We start from the raw sequence: 20,826 nt of genomic DNA on the forward strand, positions 1-20,826 counted from the left end.
TTTGTTGTGACACTTCTGGAGGGATGAGTAAGTTTTGGGTTCTGTCATGTTTCATGGTGGATCGCACCCCATTTTAACTCTGCACTAGAACTCCATCGGTGGCAGATACTCAAAGGGACAGTGGCCTATTGTTACCTGGAGAAACTAGTGTAGTTGAAGAAAGGAAGGGTGCAAATATAAATTGAAACAATACATCAAAAGGTCTGGTCAGGAGGATTTTTAGGGCACTCTAAGGCAGTTAATTTCCCAACTGATCTTATGTTGCTGGTTGTCTGCCATCAGAAGACCCTCAGATATTTAAAACATTTGATGGCTTGCAACTTCTGCACCACTGATGAAAAGCAAAGAAAGATCTGGACACATACCATCTCCTGTCTATAATTCTGCTTTGACTATGGTCTTATGGTGCATATTTTTCAGGGAATATTTTCAATAAAGTTTACTGATGCAAAGCATTCTCAGCCAGAAGTCTTGCAAAACATTGTCAGAATAAAGGTAAATGTATGGAGAATCACTATGTTTGGTTTCATTTATTGTAATAGCTGTGGTTAAAATTGTAGATCATACTGCTGTTTTGGATCACAGTCTTAATTCCAAAAATTGCAATTATCATAGGTGGATTATACTGCACCTTTTCAAGTAGATGACAGAATATATTTCTGTGCTGTTTTTCCCTAAAGAAAAATTGAAAGATAAGAGGCAGGAGTTTCAAGTAACACCACAACATTTAGTTGTCAAACTATGAATGGAAATTGCCATCATAGGGATTGTGTGTTTACTCTCATACTTCAGAAAAACTGTGGTGAGAGTGCATGCAAGAAGAAAGGAATTTCTTAAAAAAAAAAATGAAATAATATCTTAGTAGATGAGCAGTGATTCAGTGCAACTAAAACAAATATTAATTGACAAGGACCCTTGAATACAGATAAGGAAGTACGTTGTTTGGTGAACAGCACTCACCAGAGCAGTGCTGCAGGTGATGGTCTATCCAGCAGTTCTTTTCTGGAATGTGATTCCACTGATCTACAACGCTCATCAGCGTCTTGTCCGTTATCTGAGCTGCCTTTCCTAAGTTGCATCTTCCCATCATTGTTTATTTTAAATACACAATGCTACTCTTCCACAGTTTTATGATGAAACTTGGTATGATAGCAGTATAGAGTTAACGACTTAAGCAGTGACAGGTTTTGGTTGTACACCCTTTATTAAAATGTTTCAGCACGTATCAGCAAGCTCCAGTGCCCAGTAGTCAACAGGATCCCTTTTTTAAAACAAATACGTATGACCCTCATGACTGGGCACACATCTGTAGTGAGATATCACAGAATCTGTAGAATTTTACCAGTACTAGTAAAATTGTTGAAACTGTTTCAGTTTCATTTGACCAGTTTATACTGCCGTTCACCTTTTCTCAACCCCATACGTTAGTTTGTTAGGTTGGCCAGTCCCACTGTAGACAGCTTTCAAATGTAATCTGTTGCAAGCCAGTTTGTTATGTACCAAATTCTGCATGGGCTTGCCAGGCTATTGGAGTGGCTCCCACTAGTACCATCCTGAAAAGGCATGGAAACATGTCTCCACAAATGCAGTAGCCTGCATTCTCAGAGTTTAAATTAGTCTGTTCGCTGAGATGGTGCTTATTGCATAGCATCTCAATGTAAGCTACTAATTGGCCAAAATTAAAACCTTATGACTCTCTGACTTGCAGGGGAGGAGTTTGGGTCTAAACAATCTCTATAGTTATCCTGATGTGTTTTGTCAGATTCAGAGATTTACTTTGTACATATAATTCATAGGCTGTTTTGTCACAACAGAGCAAGGTATTGAAAGTTTCCTATCTGTACAGTGTTTATCTGGTCTGGTTAGTGTTTTCGTCCTATATACTGCAGGTAATTTTACTACTGCTCAGAATAGTGAAAATTTGGTGAAAAGCTGTTCTTCCTCCATATGCTGTGGAATTATTCAAGAGGTACTTGTGAAACTTCTCTCTCTTCCAAATACAACTCATGTCTATCATGCTGTGGCTCTAAGAAGATGCGTTTTAAATAAGTACATCCACTTTGAAAGATGTGCTATTGCTGAGTCGTTTTCTTTAAAGTCAGCGTTACTTTGTAAGGGTTAGGTTTCCCCTATTCTCCTTCCCTGTAAAGATCTTTTCCTGCATAGCGTACCTTTCTGAGATAAGGCTTCCTTCTGTCAGCATTTAATGTCACGTGAGTGTCATCAAGCTGGTAATTTCGTGTTGGTGGATGTTGCGTGATGGTTACAGAGTGGTCATTGGTTCCGAAGATGCTGATCAGAAAGGGTGCAAAACATTGTAAAGCCAATCACAGTGATGGGAATCAAACGCACAGCAGAGTGGAGACTAAAAGGTTGTGCTTTGTTAGGAAGGCATTAAGTACCTGCTGCTGCTTTGGGACATGTAGGGGAACGGGTAGCTCTCAAGGAATCTGAAATAAGGAGGTTTCACCACAGCATTACTTTTTCCTTGCTGTCTGCTCTAAGGTTCAAGAGATTCTTTTAAACGTTGTGGTGCAGAAGGCTAAGTGTAAGAATTGAATCTATTCACTTTTTTCCTTCTTACCCTCAGCTGCTTACTGCTAAGAATTTCATGTTAAGAGAAACTGAGCCTGTGAATTTGTATTTAAGATAGTGTTATATGCTTTTGACTGTCTTCAAAAGGATCAGTCAGTACCAAATGCACTCAACTGATTCCAAGCATTTGTATGCGTTTGCAAGAATGTGTTACAAATTCAGTCCCAGGATGGATTTCATTGCATCATTATCTGCAGACTTCTGCAGCCAGATGTGTTTCCTGTACTTTACCATGCACTTATTAAAATATAGGACCGTCGTTCAGATGATGGCCTGAATATTTCCAGAATGTTTTACAGTATCTCTGTTTTCCAAGATGGTCGATAGTTAAGTCTGGCCCTCGGAGGCATGGCAGAGGAGCTCACAAGAACATTTTGGCTGAATTTCTGTTGATGTTTGTGAGGCAGAGGAGCAGTGGCTGCTGTGCTGGTAACAGAAAGAGAGACAGACTGATTTGGGGGCAAGGCAGCTTTCAAAATCAAGTGGGCATCATGTGACTGTCTGTGTAAAATGTTAAAGAAAAAGAAAAAAGCTAGAACTTAGCACAGTCTGTCTCTCCAGTATGAGAGAAGTGAAGCAAATTAATACGGCCTTGAATACACTTTTTAATTTTTCAACACTGTATTTTGCCAACTTTAGTTCACTCTGTTGACTGTTCAGTCAGACCATTTTTAAATTAAAAAGGAATACATGGTTGAATTATTTATTAAACAAAAGGTGCTTCTGTGCATGCAGACTACCTGGGTTTTGAATTTCTTTTACTGTTGGAATTTGAAGAAAGTGCATTGCTAATAAGTTAAGAAATGGAACAACCCTCCTTCTTCTAAAATAAGTCTTCCTCTGTCTCTGAGGCAGACAGTAAGCTAACTTGTGTCTGTCCAGTCATAGAAGAATGCACGATCTTCATTTGAATGTCTAATTTTGAACTTAGTGTGAGGTCTTTTCCTCAGTTTGGTAGGTTCCATAGAGACAGAATGTTATTAATTTCTGGTAGAGAAATGTGCTTGCAAATAATTTAGTCTGGATTATCTTCTAATTTTATAGATGCTCCTCATGGGTTAAAATATATATTTTCTGGTGGATTAATGTGGAGGAACTGTAAACAAGTGGAAGAAAGCTTGCAAAAAACTCTGTACCGTGTTACCATCAGCCTGTATGTCCCTTGAGGTTACCAGTTCATCTTCAGGGAGTGATGAGTACTTTGTACCGCTACCTTTGCTTTGCTCAGTCCCCGTTACTGCCTCTGTGTTGGTGTTCCAGATTTGTGCACGGCCAGTGTTTCTTGTATTTTTTGAGGAATGTGGTTTCTGAGTGCCTGATCTTGTCTTTTCTTGTCACCTTCTCCCAGAAGAAAACAACTCCTAGCTTCTGACTAGACTGTCTGGACTTCAAATCCCTTTGGCTGATGGTTGCAGGGAAAGCACTGTCAGGCTGGGAAACTTGGAGGGAGCCCTCCATCAGTCTGGGAGCTGTGGTCTCCATAGCTTGCTTAAAAATTAGTAGGTTGTTTTACCTGGTATTGAAAGAGGAATTAGCTCACTGAATCTGAGGGAACATCTGTCCGAGAGATTGATATTTCTCATCAATGATGTGGGACTTGATAACTATCTAGGATTATAGTGATATAAGAAGTGTGATGCACTGCAAAAGGTCGGCCATGGCAGCAAAGAGGCTTTAGAGTAAGGTTGATGAGACCTGCAGGACTCTGAAGAGCTCCCAGTCACACCGATGTGTGGGAGGGTGGTTGCGAGCCTGTAGCTTTCCCATGGAAGGAAAGCAATGAGCAGTAGCGAGTGGCTGGGCACGCCCTGGCTTTGATAGCTGCAGATGGAGACCTAAAAGATTGCAGGGCCACAGTCCAACACCAGCACATGTAAAATAAGGCTCAGGATTTAGATAACTCTGTTCCAGCATACTGACGTGCATGGCCACGGTCCAACTCCAACACATGCAAAATTAGTTTCAGGATCATTCCAGCATACTGAAGCCTATGCCTAAACCAGTTATTGCCACAAGCTCAGCTGAATCAGAGGAGAGCGTTCAAAATAGTATTTTTGATCTTTTTTTACCAGGAGAGTGCAGATGAAAAATTTTGTATTTTCATTGTAGAAAAGGGAAACTGGATTATTGATATAGCAGCTCCATAGGCAGCATTTCATATGTTTACGCCACACAAATAACACGTTATTGTATCAGTGTACTTTAAGGCTATTTTACAAAACATGGATACAGGTTGACCTAGTAATGTACTTTTTGAGATACATAATTAGTATAAAAAAATAAATGAGCCCATTCATAGAATATCATGTTTAAAGACATCATGATCTCAGTATGCCCACAATACACTGTTAAACCAATGAGGAAAAAAAAATACTGAACAGTTAAAAGGATCCCTTCTCAAGATTAGAAGTAATGAATTTAATCAATACTTTTCCGTTATAGCAAAACTCATGTAATTAACATATTTTATTTATAGACAAAGGGCGCTAGTAAAATAGATTCAGCAGTTCAGAGTTGCTCGTAAGTATTTCTTCAAGTACAGCTCAATTTTTGTGAAATGGGGAAAGAAGTTGGAAGTTAATACTGAAGTGGCATGTACCAAACAAGTTAAACAGGAGAAAAATGATTTACAGAGGTATTTGTATTATCTCAGAGCAGTCATTTAGTTTGAAGGCAACACTGGAAAGTAAAAACTAAGAAAATACAGATACTAGAAAAGTCTATATCATAGTCTGTCCAAGTGTTGTAACACACACCGTGACATTGCTCACATTTTGGAGACTCTGTCAGCACCTCTGTAGTCAGTAATCTGAAAATGGAATGGCAATCTTTAATTCTGTTGTTGGTTTCTTTCTTACTGGTGTCTACAGAAAGACGTTCCTGTGATATTTTTAAATAATTTACATTTTTCTTTATTAAAATTAATTTTTATAAAATCTGATGACCTGCTACTGGCACTTCTCTGCTGGTTTTGCCACCCTGTGATAAGATAATAAGAATGAAAAGGACTTTTCTTAATCAATAGTATGCACAAACTTCTCCAATGAAACCTGATGCCCAGAGAGCTACTTATAATCTAGGCAAGTCTGTGGTTCTGACTTGAAAAAATGATTTGTTTGTTTTTTGGATTTGTTTAAGCCCAGCAACTCAAGGTGAAACTTGGCTGGTGTAGTTATTAAATATTTCCATACAGGTACTCAAAAGATTTAAAAGATATTAATGGATTTTGAAAACTATGTGGAGTTGGGTGTTAATTTTTGCCTTTTAAAATCTCCCAGACTCCACATTGTTGGGCACATGGGAAGAACCTAGAGAAAATAGGTTCAATACCACTCTCTTCCACCCAGATTCACCATCTTTCTACAGTTTACTGACACCATCTTGGATTTTCTTCATAGTGTAGCCTGTACACTGTACCAAATGATTCTGTTTGTCCCACATGTAGTTTAGGAATAACATAGAGGTCATAATGAAGTATACCTTACCTGTTTGGTTTATAGGTATGTAGAGATGCTAACATGTGGAAGAAGCAGGGTAAGTATGAAAGCAAGAAGGCGGCAATATATTCATTCACAGAAGTCCAGTTAATGGTTGTTTTAGTTGATTAGCTATCAACTTCATTTTCTCCCTCATGAAATTGCCTCCACAGATCCGTACTTCTGGAGCTTAATCAGCAATAGCAATCCATCCCAGGAGTGGGAGATCACGAGTACTTAATTAAAGAGGGACGTAAGGCAACTCTCCCAAATTGGATATCTGATCTAGCCTTGGCATCAGGAGAGCAATGCTAGGTAAAAGTGTTTATCAAGCTCCATGTAGCAACTCTGCAAATCTCAGAGATGGGAATATGATGCAGACAGCCTGTAGAAGCTGCTATAACCTAAGTAGTATGGGCTTTAAGGCCATCTGGTACCTGAACACCTGCCTACAAATAACACATACAAATCCAAAAGATGATCCAGTTGGATAGCTTCTCTGCTTAGATTCCCCACTGGAATTTTTTCCAAAAGCACTAAACAATCTGTATGAAGTGTGGAAAGACTTCATCCTCTCTGGTCAGTAATGAAGTGCCCATTTCAAATTTAGGTGACAGGATCAAAGCTAACACAGGTGAGTCAAGGGTTTGGGTAAGAAAACTAGTGAGGCAGGCTTACATGAGAATCACTGACTGCTGTTGGCATGAAGAGTTGGTAAAAATCCAGAATATTCTAAGCTTGTTTTAAGAAAAGGAGGAGGAAACCATGGAAAGTATGTCATATGGAAGGTTTAGGAGCTAACATTGCTATCAGAAGTATAAATGAACACCAGAGTACATTTTGAGGATAGATGACAAAGAACGTTGGCAAAATACCAAGGAAAGATCCATGAGTACATATTTAAGACTAGCATTGCTGATCCAAAGAGTAAGTATCTGCTTTGCTTGTGAAGATACATGTTCTGGACAAAGAAGTACAATAAGATGTTCTGGCAGCTCAGATGTGCACTTCTGAAGAAAGAAGAACAAGCAGAAGCTCATCACAAAGAGTAACTAGCATTACATTCAAGATAGCAAACAGACTCAGTTCTGATAAATGATGAAGTACATCCTCTTCTAAAGCATTCACTTTTCCCATAGAAAGATTATACAAGTCTAGTGGAATTTCATTAACCTCATCTGGCAAACTCTCTGATTTGGGATATGAAATGCTTTGATCTATACAGTCAAATTAAGGAAGTGGGATTTCAAAGCCATGATTTTGGAGTAGCAGAACTGAAAAGCCAATGAAGGAGTTGGATGGTGGAAATGTCTTGCACATGAAGAGCTTAGGAAAGAAGATAGCAGGATTTTGAAACAAGCCAGCAAAAATGGCGTTAGAGGGAACAATGTAGTGATCCGTGGTCATTTGGTGCAAGCTCAGCTCTCATTAGGTAGCTAGAGGTTCCAGGATCTAGTGGTGATACCATAAAAGTGAAGACTATTTAACCAAAGAAAGCACTCTCATGGCCATGCTCTGTGTGTTTCTGATGTTTGTTGACTTCATTGAAGGACTGTGCACAGGTCTGACTGCATAAATTGCAACTTACACCATTTGTGCCTGTGCCTGTAATTTTAGAATGGCTTTAAAAGTCATGAGCACTGGAAGAGCGTGAAGAAGTTTGATATGCCTGCATGTGTGTATATAAAAAAAAAATTTTTCAGCACTCTTTTCAGTTTCGTTTTGATTCAGTTTTATCAAAACTAATATTTCAATCATATGCTAAGGTCCTGATTCAAATCTAAGTGTTGAAGTTACATTGAATGCAGTAGGGCTGCAGAGGTATACAGTAGCAAGATTAAAGTTTTAAGCTTACTTTCTTCTCATGCTGAGCTAAGAATATGTGTGGTGGTTTGCAGGATAATTATATTTAACTGTAATCTTCAACGGTCATGGACCTTATTCCATTGATTTCGTACAACTGAACTCAGTATTGCTGATTAATAAAACAATAAATACAGAAAATGAACTATTTTGTGTAGTATTAAAAATTTGCATTTCGTATAGTATTTCATTTTAAACAAGTATAAAATCATACCCTCAAATGGTAAGATGTAATTGCTGATCATGTATCTCTTTGTTCCAGACACTTTTATAAAAGTGTATGTATTATGTATGATGTGACCTTCAAATGTCATGAATGCGTTGTGCAATAAACTGTCAATATTTGTGGCTATAAGGTACTAGATGACTTTTACAATAATTGGAACAGCTTTATTAAAAGCTTGGATCACTCAGCTGGTTAAAGAGAAAGACACAGGCCAATGTTCTGTGAATTTCCTTCTGCCAGCTGTTAAATGAAAGCTATTGTAAGGTGCTTAAGATGTCTTCTTTCTTTAAAAAAAAAAAAAAAGACACAGTTAAAAGGGTCTCATGCAGAAAAAGTTCTTTCCAAAAAAATCTTTTTTTTTCCAATGTGCTTAGTTTTCAGTCCAAGCTGAGCTCTGTAAGTTAATGGCAAGTAACTAACCCTGTTTTTTAAGTAGTACATCTGATTTTGTATGTCTTTTGGTCACACAATTCTTCAAACAAATTAGGCAGCTAAAATGATGCACTCAGAAACTGTGTTTGAACTTTGATTATCTTAAAAGGTTTTAAAGTTTTAGAACAATTTGAAAAGTAAGACTGGTAAGAACTCCAAAACAAAAACTCTGTAGGGGATTTGGTTAAAATGAAAAAACAGGATAAGAAACATTTTGTTATAAACAAAAGCTTAATTTTGGTTAAGTGTCTATTGATGTCTCTTTGTGCTGTATATAGAGCCTGTTGTGTGTTCCTCAGAATGCATACCACACTGAAAAGCATTAAATTATAACTGACATTTGCATAGATGCAGTATTGTCATGCAAAGTGTTTTGCACCCATGGGGTGTGGAAACCACCAATCTTCAAGTGTGTCGTGCTCCAGGTATGGGCTTAAGGTGTGTGTGCTGCCCCCAAGTCACCAGCCCAACAGTTACTAAGAAATGCCTTAGAATATTTTGACTCCCTTTCTCTTGCACTTGAAATAATGCCTAGATAGCTCCCTTGTAGCCCGAGGTATTGGCTGTGGCTGCCATTTGCCCACTTCTAAATGTTGCAAGTCTTATCTCATATAAATGGTTATGGGCATTTTACTTCAGTTCAATTCAGATTGTATTTTTAATTTAAATCTGCTAATGTCCTAGTCAGTAGCAGAGGCAGGGCAGTTTGTGCCTTTTGTTTGCCCGTGTGGTTCAGAGGGCTAAGTGGGAAGTCTGATGTCAGAAGCAGTATCTTTTTATTTACCAGTGGAACCTTTGGTATAGTCTTTATTTCTAATAATACAAACAATGTGAATGCTGCTTTCTCACTAATAGGCCTCCTTTCCAATTCTCTTCTAAAATAGCTCTCTGTTTAAACAAATTCTCTGCCAATCCATATTAATGCCTAACAGTTTAAGATTCCCATATATGGTCATTATAAAACCTAAATCCTTGATGAAACAATAGAGACAGCAAGTTGTTCCTGACTTAAGACATTAGTAACTCTTTCCGGAGGCCTAAAATATAACTGTAATATTTAGTAAAGTTAGACTCTTTCATTTTAAGCCATGAACTTTGCTAGCAAAAAAGTGTAGTGACATCTGCTAATAGGACTCTAATTTCAAATTATGAGCACTGGGCCAGATTCTGTTCTCATTTACATTGAAGCTACTTCAGGTAGCTAGAAAAATATTGTTAATTATATCCCTAATTATATTTGTATTTTCCACTATTTTCAGTACTAAAACTTTTTCTAAGGAATAAGCAAGAAAGGTAAAGCATGTTTTCCCCAAAACTTTGTGTATCCCGTACTGCTTCCCAGGGAATGAGACGGTTGAGTCCAGGCATACTTGTGTAAAGGTGACAGCAGTGACAGGATTAATACACTGAGTATCTTCTAAGTCCCTTCTTAACATTAGATTCAGGATGTAAGTTTTCCTGCCACAAGATGGGCTAATCTTGGGTGGTTTATAGATCATAAAAAAATAACTGTGGTCACTACCACTTCTCATTGCACCATGTTTCATTAACTTTTACAGACAGCTCTAAAGAACTACAAATATTTTGAACTTCAGAAATACATGAAAACCTGGGATTATGTGCAGCTTTAAAGTCTTCTGGCCACATTTTCAAAGGGTTCTTTAATAATGTCTGAAAAATGTGCAAGAGCAAACACATACTTGTAAGTGTGATTACCATTTTGTGAGTTGATTACCTTTTCCATGTGATTGCCTGGTTTTGGCTAATTTGGCAATCCTTGTGTTGTCAAATTCCAACTGACTTCATTGATAATTTACTCTGTATGAGGACTGCAATTAAGATCCTTTGAAAGTGAAAGTACCTCTTTGTGAGTCCCTGCACTTTCACATACATGCAGCCAATAAATACTCCGCTAAAATTTGAGACATGTATGTAGATGCTCCTTTGAAAATTTGGCTGCTAACATGACTGAAGTCAGTGCTGCTGCCTAACCAACTGAAAACAGGTTGCTTTTTACAAAAGCAATCAGTCCTTTTCTAATCATGTGTATAGACTCATCCCAGACAGGTAGACCAATTGTACAGAACATATATGGAAATTTCAAGTAATTCTTTTTCTTTTGCTCTTCGTATGACTGGCTAGATAGCTTCTGCTTTGAGTACACTTTGTCTTCTGTTTTCTAGAAATATCCACTGTGCCTCTGTGGCATCTCTATCTGTGTGCTGAGGACATTGCCAGCCGTGGCAGTGGCTCATTTCTGGGTAGATCGTTTCTGATACCTAGCAAGATATCTGCTGTAAAAAAGGATTCACTGGTGTGTTTCTTACTTTCTTTTAACTGGCTACTGTAAAAGTGCTCCTGGCTCAAAACTGTTTGAGATTATGTGGCTCTGTGGAAATTTCCTTTCCGGGTACCGCAGGGATGTGAAAGCAGCCTGCAGCACTACATGGGTCATCTCCATGCTAGGCAAGGAGGGGTGACTTTTTGTCCCTCCTCTCCTGAGAAGTGGGCATCTGTCTGAAGAAGGGCTAGTCCTTCAAATACTGATCTTACGGATTGCTTAATTTTAATTTCAGTCTGTGTGGCAAATAGATTTGCTCACATCTTGGCTGAATTGACTCTTTGGGTAGGCGGCTAATTGCCACCTTCTGATACGGATGTTAAAGTGAACTTTCTTTCCTTGCATTTGTCCCATGAGAGCATGTGCACAGTCAGTTAAGTGTAGCTGAGGCATGGTACGCAAGAGATGTCCCTGTCATACCACCCCAGAAGCTGCTTCATGGCTGAATTCCTCTGTGTCCTGTGCCACGGAGTGGTATCTGCCTGCCCAGCAGGTACAGCATACGTAGCAGCTGGAGGTCTCACAGATGTTGCCTTGTCCTTATACTGACACAAAGACCAGTTTCATATGTAGAACTGAATGTTGCTTTTTGCACTTCTATCCATGACTTCTGCTGTGAATAGATGCTTTCAAAGTGAAAGGAAAGCTCAGCAAAAGTAAGTTCAGAGACAAGGCTCGGAAGCCATACATCCAGCATGTACATCTATGCAATATTTTATACTCTGTTCTGTTATTTCCTGCACTCCAATCAGGAAAGGTAGGGATGGGCAGGAAGACATTCAGGACATAGACCTGCCTATAATGGAAGTAGAGAGTAAAAAAGCAGTCTAATCTCACATGCATCGAGTGCACATCACGTAGACCACATAACTCAGTGAACCACAATGGCTGTGAGATAAGTAACTGTTCTCTTTCCTTCCTGATCTTTTATCCTCGGAATTGAGCAGCCCAAAAACCATAGCTCAAATCCCAAGTAAATCATAAGTTAAATTTATTTGCTTGGACTAATCCTAGTTCAGGAGGTCTGTAAAACATTACTACAGTTTTGCACAATTTAACAGAACTGCGAGTTTCTACTTCGGAAGGGGGTCTCAATAGATGGAGAAAGGGGACATCAGAGGTGTAGAATACACAATTATTGGTAGCGCTGAAGATTTTTCACTCCACACATATACTGTTGTTGGCATAGTCTGTATTTACCAGTTTGCTGCTTAACTTTTCCCTTGCTGATCTCTTCTCCTTTTTCTGTGTCACTTTTCCCCCCTTCACTTTCCATAGATTGCTTTAAGAGACCCAGTATAAAAAAACCTTGGTAGCAGAGCCAGTGAGACTTAAATGCATTTTAAAGTTAAGCACATTTTAAACTTAAGTGCCTTGACAAATAGGTACAATTTGCCAAAATCGGGCCCTAGTAAGAAGCTGGGGTAGTATTTGATGGGGAGAGTCAGCAGCTTTGAGGATATCTTTTCATTGTCTGAAATAAAAGAACTTAGATGTAAAGCTGCTCATTCAGGTAGCGATGGCCTCCAGTGCTTCGGTGGACTTTGTAGGCAGAGGAATTCAAAAGAAAACCCCTCAGCCCAGCTTTAAAGTCTTAGGAATGCTTTCACTGTGGGAAGAAAAATTCTTCAAGGTAAGGCCCCTGTTGGAGCAAAGCCCTTGGAGCTATCTATCTACTGTATGTCTACTTAAATCTAAAAGAAAACTCCTCAGACCACCCACATCTTTCTTTGCTTCATTGTTGTTTTCAGTTTGCTTTTTCAGAGGGATTAGTGCTAGAGTAAACTCCATCGTCTCGCTGCCTTGAAAAAATTCAATTTTGTGTAAAGTGAAAATTAGACTCTTAAATCTGCAAAGCGAGCTGTTTATCTTACAAATTTATTCTTTTTTATTGGGCCACACATATTCTAGATAGAAAGATAAAAGGCAAATGGATAACAGGCCATCATTTAGAGTGACATATAGCAAAACATAACTAGTAGACTTATTTGGTAAATTCCTTCTGAGTGGCTTGTTAGCTTTATCTATATATTTATCTATAATGCTCATATAGTATTTATTGAAAACCAAAATAAAACCCTGCAGTTTCTCATCATGCATTCTGTATTTTGCACTTCAGAAAAATCTTTTTTGCACTTAGGAATTCATTTTTTCCCAAGGCAGCTTAAAACATGATTAAATACAACTTTTGAGGAGAAGAAAAGGGTAAAATCTAAACTCTTTAGGGAGATTGGAATTATAGACTAGCACCTATATATGTTTTCCTGGACTCCTAAAGACAAAATAAAGTCCTGTAGTATGTTACTTTACATACTTGTGAATAATTCAAAATGACAGTTACTAGATTTCTAACTTAAATATTGTCCTTTAAGTCTTCAGTCTAAGAACAATCAGAAAATGTTAAACAAGAATGTGATGAGAAAACTATCAGATTTTGCCTTTTGAAGACTAGCAACAGCCTGATTAAATACATGACTAAGATAAGCATTTTTATATATATATATTTTTTTAAAATCACTCTATCATCCCTTTCAGCTTCAGCGAAATAGTTTAGAAGGACCATTTTATAATAAATAATGAAATACATGTTAGCGTTACCTTTTCCAGAAATGTGGTATTTGGGTCTCTGCTACTGTGTGAATAGTTTTTATTAGAGCCAAATGTTTAAGTCTTTCTTATGTCCCATCACTTCCATTTAAAAGGCAATGCTGTGTAAACTGCACTGTGTTTCCTGACAGCTTTAGTTACATATCAAATGGGTAAAGACAGAACCTTTTTAGTCACTAGTTTATGGTTGAAATAATCAAGACTCTGCATGCGGATTTTAACTGTATGCTCCCCACCTCAATATAACCCAGATAGCTCAGCTTTTGCATAGGGGTGTGATGATGTGTCCATGTGTATTGCACCTCTGTGCCGTGCCAGTAGTGTAAATCTGGTTCAGAATTTCAACATTTGCTATGGTACTTCTTGGTGAAATTGTGAATTGATACATAGATGTGATACTACATGACCCTGTAAGTACAAGATGATAGATTAGTCTTGTGTGGTTTGAATAATGACTTTTTAAAAATGCCCTACATTTTTGCAATTTTTATGTCAGTCTTCTGTAAGTTATTTTGTTCATAGTCTGCTTGGATAGTAACAGCTTATTCAAGATGGCTGAGAATGACTTTCTTTATATCAGGAGAGAGAAGAGATGTCCTGGAGTCTCACCCATTGTATTATGATGCAAAGACTAAGTGTAGCTGTGAACACTGAAGGAGAAAACTCAGGAGCTGCGGGTGAGAGGGAGAAGGAATTCTCCCTCATCTGACCAATTTTTTCATTGCCTTTCCCATGATACTAGGTCACTCACTACGTTGTGTGCCGTAACTCCAATGCTGAAAAGCTGCAGAAGGAAGTTGATTAGCTTTGTGTGTAGACATCGCCACTGCTGTTCAACTCCCTTGTCACTGCAATTCTGTTGCTTTGGGAGGCTTTAATATACTGATGCAAACTTTTTCCCTCTAAAAGCATACAGATTTTCACAATACTTATAAATTAAATAGATTCAACAAAACAATCTAAAACTTTTTGGGGAAAAATTAATAGGAACTAAGCAAAAGAAGATATCAAACCAGCTGCTGACACAGCTGTTTCTTTTCTTGTATAATTCAGTTCAATATAAAGGTACCATATGCTGCTTAAAATGATGATAGGAAAGATGAAATAATTTAAGACAATAACAAGAAAATACATGAATTGTCAGCATTCTGTCAGATTTAAAGAATGAAATAGACAGGTGTAGTATTGACATGTTTAACTTTGTGTTGTGTTAGCAGTTTTAGTGAGAACAACTTCTGACATGTGCTGAAGTGATGTGAGAACATTTCTGTGTTGCAGACATTGGAGAAGAAGCTGGGAGATCTGTAGGAGTCCAGCAGCCAGCTTTACTGAGAGACAGGAGCCTTGGTTCTGCCATGAAAGACTGCCCATATTGTGGAAAAACTTTCAGAACATCACATCACTTAAAGGTCCACTTGAGAATACATACAGGTGAGAGGAACAAGTGAGCGGAGCACTGTTGACACATGCCATGTGTGTGTGGGGGTTAACATAATATGTGGCTGGGAGCCTTAAATTCCCAGTGTAGATTTGGACTCATTAGTTGGAGGAAGTCTTTTGAGAAAGATATATATGATAGTCTTAAATAAAAGCACAAGGAATGTGTTGTTGGATAAAGACCACTTTAATAGAATCATCTTTTCCCAGTTGAGGTTATTTCTGTCTCCTTCTCTGCTTCATCACTGTTTCCTTCAATTACCCTTGTCCTTCAATAGGCATAAGCCTGTTGGTTTCAGACTTAGTTATACTAACTGCTTCAAAGGCCTTCCTTAGCATCTGCTTAGGGATTCTGTATGTTTTTCTCAGAGTTACTATTTTTGTTCCATTTAACATGCTCATTTTTAACCTCTCACTGTTCATATGAATACATCAGCTTCATGGATCTCCATTTTTTTTTCACTAGAACTCACCCGACCTTAATATTTGTAAGTAGTAAAACTTATCATGTGTTGCACCATGGTAAAACTTACTATGTCTTATTTTAGTAACAATCACAGCATTTCTACCCTACAGAGACTTACTACTGGTCTGGATTCTCTGGATACTAGTAAACTACAACCACTCCATTTAAATTGTATTACCTTGTTTGCTTAAAACAAGGTTCATGTAGAGACACAGTATATGTTTAAGACTTACTCTATCCATAAGTAAAATCTGGCATACAATGTTGATATCCTCAGGTGCTGTTGACATCACTAGAAATTCTGTGTATGGCCAATATGATACTTTTTTCTGTATATGGCCAATATGATACTGTTTTTTTTCCAAGTCTTAGGTATCATAGTAGGCTTTGGGAGAGTATGCAAAACTGGAGATATAGGATACTTCTCTTTGGAAACAGACATAGTGAGCACTGTAATTGTGGAGTCATTTTCTTTTTAAACCATTTTAAATGAATTTCAGAATTTTACTGCTACTTTTCTAATTGATAGGTAAAATAAATTGCATGAAGAAATACTTCCCAGTTGTACCTCATACTTGAAGAACTTCACTTTTAATTTTTATTTCACTGAAATACCAGATAAGCAGTATTTTCCTCCCTTCCCAAAATCAGCAGTCATGTTTCTCCTATGTGCTTGTGCAGATGTAATACTTAATGTTGGGTTTGCGAATGTGAGGCCTGATTTTGAAAAATTGAAAATGAAGGGTGAAAATTATTTAAAGAAAAAAATTTCATTGTTGAGATCGGAAAGTTTGTTCATTATATTTTTATTCTTCTTTCTTTCGATTGGGGAGTAGGAGTATACCACACTGATTTGATCTGAATTTTAAAATTTGGCACCCTAGGGCAGGAATATTCTTTTCCATGTGTTGGACTTTGTAAAAAAACCCCAAACAAACAAAAAAAAGAAACTGTGAAAACCCTATTTGTGTGCTCTCTAATGTAGTAAAAGTAAATAAATGGTAGTTATTTTATTGGAAAATAATCTTGTAACTATGAGGTTTAAACAGTTCGACATTTTTACTATTGGAGATGCAAAGAAAAATTGTTTAAAATAACCTGAGGATACCTATCTCTCCCTTTTGCTTTATTATATAGTGGTCATTTTGTTCTTGTTTTAAAGATGGCAGTGATTACGCATTTGGTATTTGTGGCTTAGAACTAATGGAAAGTAAATTAATTGCAATGGAAATATTCCATAAAACTTGCATATTAAAACTGACTAAACAAAATTAAAACAAGAAAAAATAAACCATGTATAAAATAACAAAAAAAGAAAACATCGTACAGACTGTTGAGACAACATTTGCAATATATTTAAAAATCATTATAATTTTAAAATAGATAAAGATCAATTTCCATTAGGCTGAAAACAAAGTATTTGTAAATAATAAGAGTATGTTTAAATGGAGCAACGTTTTACATATGGGAAATAATCCTAATAAATATTATAAAAATGTAAATGGGCAAATTACTAGAGTTATTAAATAAAAATTAAGTTGCTTTGCAGTAAATGGAAATGATGTAATAGATACCAGTTATTAAACAAATATTGGTTAGCTCATACTTATCAGGGACAGTTTCCTGCCTTTCATGTCACACTCTGTCTTTATTATATGCCTGGATCATATAACTGACTGATAAAAAACACTTTACTGTGTTTCTCCACTACATTAACTCAATTACTGTTCTTGTTCTCACAGCACCTGTTTGTTAGAGATGAGCTCAAGCAGTTCAGCAGAAGTCAGGTTCCTTCGAACATCTGTGTGTTTGGAGGGACACGAGTAGGTTGGTGTGGTACGCATGCCAAGACCAGACCCAAAGTCTGATCCAGCCAGGAGGTGCTTCTGTGGCAATTGGCCCAAAAAGCTAGAGAAGCCGTTTAATCCGCCACAAGAGGAGGAAGCTGTGCTCTGTTCTAGAAGAATTAGCCTAGTGGCTTGGGTTGTGTCTTTTTTCCGTTGGATATTTCATGGTTGCAACCTTCTCCACACTGAGTCTCAGTTTCTGTGTAGTTTGCTATCATATAATAAGCTTCTGAAGGAAAAAAAAAAAATCAAGGTTTTCTTTAGCACGCTCAGTTGAGTCCCAACACACAGTTGTAGAGGATTTTTCTTCTTACCTAATTCAATGATATTCAGCCAGGAAGAGCTTTAAGGGGAAGACAGTAAGATATGATTTCTGATTGTTCCCATATGACAAAAAGAAAAGAGCATAATTATGTGAATTCAGTTTCTGCTCTTTCTTGCTCTAAAAACAGTTGAAGGATGAGACAGTTTCTCAGTATGACCCCGAGAGAAGTGAGGAAGGACTCTCAGGGCGAAATGCTTCTGAGCCTCGGAGCTTAGAGAGGACAGACAACTCTTGTAGCCCTCCTAGATGACTTGTTTATGTTGAGCAGTGAATAGAGATGGGCTATATGGTCCTGCTTCTTCAAGCTACGTACTTCAACTCACACCAGCTCTCTCTGTGAAGAGATGCAGAAACAAAGGCAAAGCACGTATGTGCACCAGTAGTGCATAGTAGACATGTGGGTGGACTGGCCATTTTGTGATTCAGCTTCCTGGTTATAAAATAATATATAATACAACTGAGAAGCTTATAACACAGAAGGCTTAGAGATGCTCAGACTTTGTGAAAAAGCAAGCCATCTAAGTATCTCAGACCCATAATGTGTCATATTGAGATGCTTCCAGAGTTTCCATTTTTCCCCTCTGAGGGCAGCAATTTAAGGTTCCTTCATTCAGGGAGCTGAGCATCTTCTTTATGTTCTTGAGCACCCTCAGTTCCCACTGAAATCAAATAAATGGGCATGTTTTTTACTTACATGTCTAGGCCTTTGGACTGCACAGAAACAGTTAAGTGTAAAAAATTAAAATTAAAATTTCTTATGTTCTGCCTTTGGCAATCGACACATTCTGTAGGGGCCGGTTTCAGATTAGGCCTAGCACCTCTTTGCACCTTGCATTAGCATTCAGAAGCTACTGCAGATGTAGACCAGTTTGAGTTTGTGTGGCCATTAAGTGCTCAGGTGTATTTCCAGTATGACTGGCATAGTTAAATCCCTTGAGTAATGAAAAAAGAATAACGTGCATCAGCAAAGTAGAGCCCTGAAGAAGGTTTGGGTTGTGCTAAACAGAAGAAAGCTAAGAAAGAAAGGAATAGGAAGAAAAAACTTGGCAGCGCTGTGTCCATTGACTGAGAGTATGTTACGACATGTATGACACACATCTTACATGTATTAGATGTATTATGTACATTTACAGTGTTACTGCATTTTCCCTTGGAAATGTGACTAGCCAATTTTAAAACTTGCTTAGATTAACTGATGAAATACCGTAAAAATGGTGCTGTTTTAAATGAATCCAATTCACATTTTCTTCCTAAAAAAAGACTGCCTGTTGCCATTCTCTGAAGGCGCTTGTAGTGGGATGAGCAATATGAATAATTAAGGAAAATGGGTATGTGTGCTCCAAGAGGAGACAATTTTGGTATTGAACATCCTTTATTCTTACATTTCTAAGATGAACTAAAAGGACTTTTCATTTCTCTAGATTTCTCCAGATTTCCCATCCTTAACATTGTACAGCATGCCTTTTCTCCTGTCTTAATGACATCCCAAACTTTTGTTGAAAATAATTGATTGAATTTAAATTTCCTTAAAAGTTTAAGAGGTAATGTTACAGTATAAATTTCCTACCAAACACTAAGTAGGGAAATATCCATTAGTGAAATTAACTACAGTTTCTAGGTAGCTAACAATGTGCAGTATACAGTAGGGCATGGCTAATGAACACTGCAGTGGGTGATATTTCATTATACAAATTAATGCTCACATTTTAATGGGAAAGTCACATAATGAATCTCAGCTTCAGTGACAGCAATTAGAGACACAGATTGTCCCCTTCTGGACAAGGCACTGTTTAGCAATAAGCAGCTGTGTAAAAAGTCTTCAGGTTTACAACATATATATATGCTTTGGGGGAATTAGTGTACAGTTTATATTAATGTACTGAATCTTCCCTGCAAAGTAACAACCATATTTATCTCTCTGCATTTTAACTAAGTAAAGACATGTAAAAAGACTAAATAAATATTGCAGATTAGATATAAATAAAGGAAAATATTCAATTATAAAACTTTGTAAAAATTAAAATATTTTATTGTAATGCCGAGTACACAATTGAAAAATCTTTAATAAACTGCATCAAAAGTCTGTCCTTTTACAGGATAGGGATAGTTTCATCTTATATAATAGAGAAAAATCACTAGTAAAGGAAAGTAGTAAAGAGAAGAAGTTAACTAGTATTTCTGACAAACAGATTAATTGTGTGGTGAAACATGTGCAGGATCCAAAAATAATCCTACAGAACCTTTGATATTCCATTTGGTTTAAAAAGTGTGAAGTGAATGATTAGAATGATAAAAGAAATTACCGTGTAAGAATAGGCATAATAATGAACTAATTAAACCATACAGCAATTCATTTCTAAAATATCTACTGCACAATGGATAAAATGGGTTATCAATAACTGTTTCAATGGTAAAATAAAAAATGCTGGAAAATGTTTTCAATATTTTCATTAAGCAGTATTCTCTGGAATTATGAGATGTTTGATTTCATTTGCTTTGCATGAAAGAAAACTATGGCTTGTTTAGAAATGTATAGGATCAAATTGCAGCTCACATTGTCCCTGAGTGACTGTCAAAACCCCACTACTGGCTGCCAAAGCGTTAAGTGTTGGGGTTCTTGTACTTACGCGCAGCCCTCACTTACTGAGAAGCAGCACTGTGAGGAGCAGAGGGGCATACTCCACAAACAAACTCCTTATGAAATCTTATTTAAAAAGGAGTGGAGGCATTCAGTGGGGTGTGGGAGCGTAGGGTGCAGTACAGATTTTTAAGAAGCTGCATGTTAAGGATGAAAAATGAATAAAGAAGCCCACAGCACTAAATATAAATAGGTATTTCAGAAGTACAGAAATTTAATAAGGGAAACTAAAAGTAATAGTAAAAATATGTATGTGGCTATTAGGGTTATGGAGAACAGCGTCAAATTCTGTAGATCTGGCAGATTTAACAATTGGTATCTTGCTAATAGTGGGCAAGGATGAATAAAAAATTATCAACCATGGTATAGAAGACTAAATAATCTTCTGTTCTCAAAAAGAAGCATGATGGTTTTTAGAAGTATTTTCCAATGATACGGTTCTGCCATTAAGTAATGAGGCTGTTATGCTGTAGCCCACTACATTTTAATATTTTTTAGAATGAATGAAACCAGATAACTTATAGATAAAGCCTTAAAAACCCTGGCTGAAGAGCTGTCCAAATCATTAAAGTT

At 37.3% G+C, this 20,826-nt stretch overlaps 1 protein-coding gene across 1 annotated transcript in view; it reads left to right on the forward strand.

Annotated features, from left to right (window-relative positions):
- The window catches only part of ZNF536 (zinc finger protein 536), a 182,140-nt gene that overhangs the window by 144,419 nt on the left and 16,895 nt on the right, over window positions 1–20,826 (forward strand). The window contains exon 6 of the mRNA XM_068411592.1: window positions 14,819–14,971. Within this exon, the coding sequence (XP_068267693.1) occupies window positions 14,819–14,971 (153 nt within the window). The remainder of the gene's footprint in view (window positions 1–14,818; window positions 14,972–20,826) is intronic.

Source organism: Nyctibius grandis, chromosome 12 (assembly GCF_013368605.1).
Source record: "Nyctibius grandis isolate bNycGra1 chromosome 12, bNycGra1.pri, whole genome shotgun sequence".
Lineage (NCBI taxonomy): Eukaryota > Metazoa > Chordata > Aves > Nyctibiiformes > Nyctibiidae > Nyctibius > Nyctibius grandis.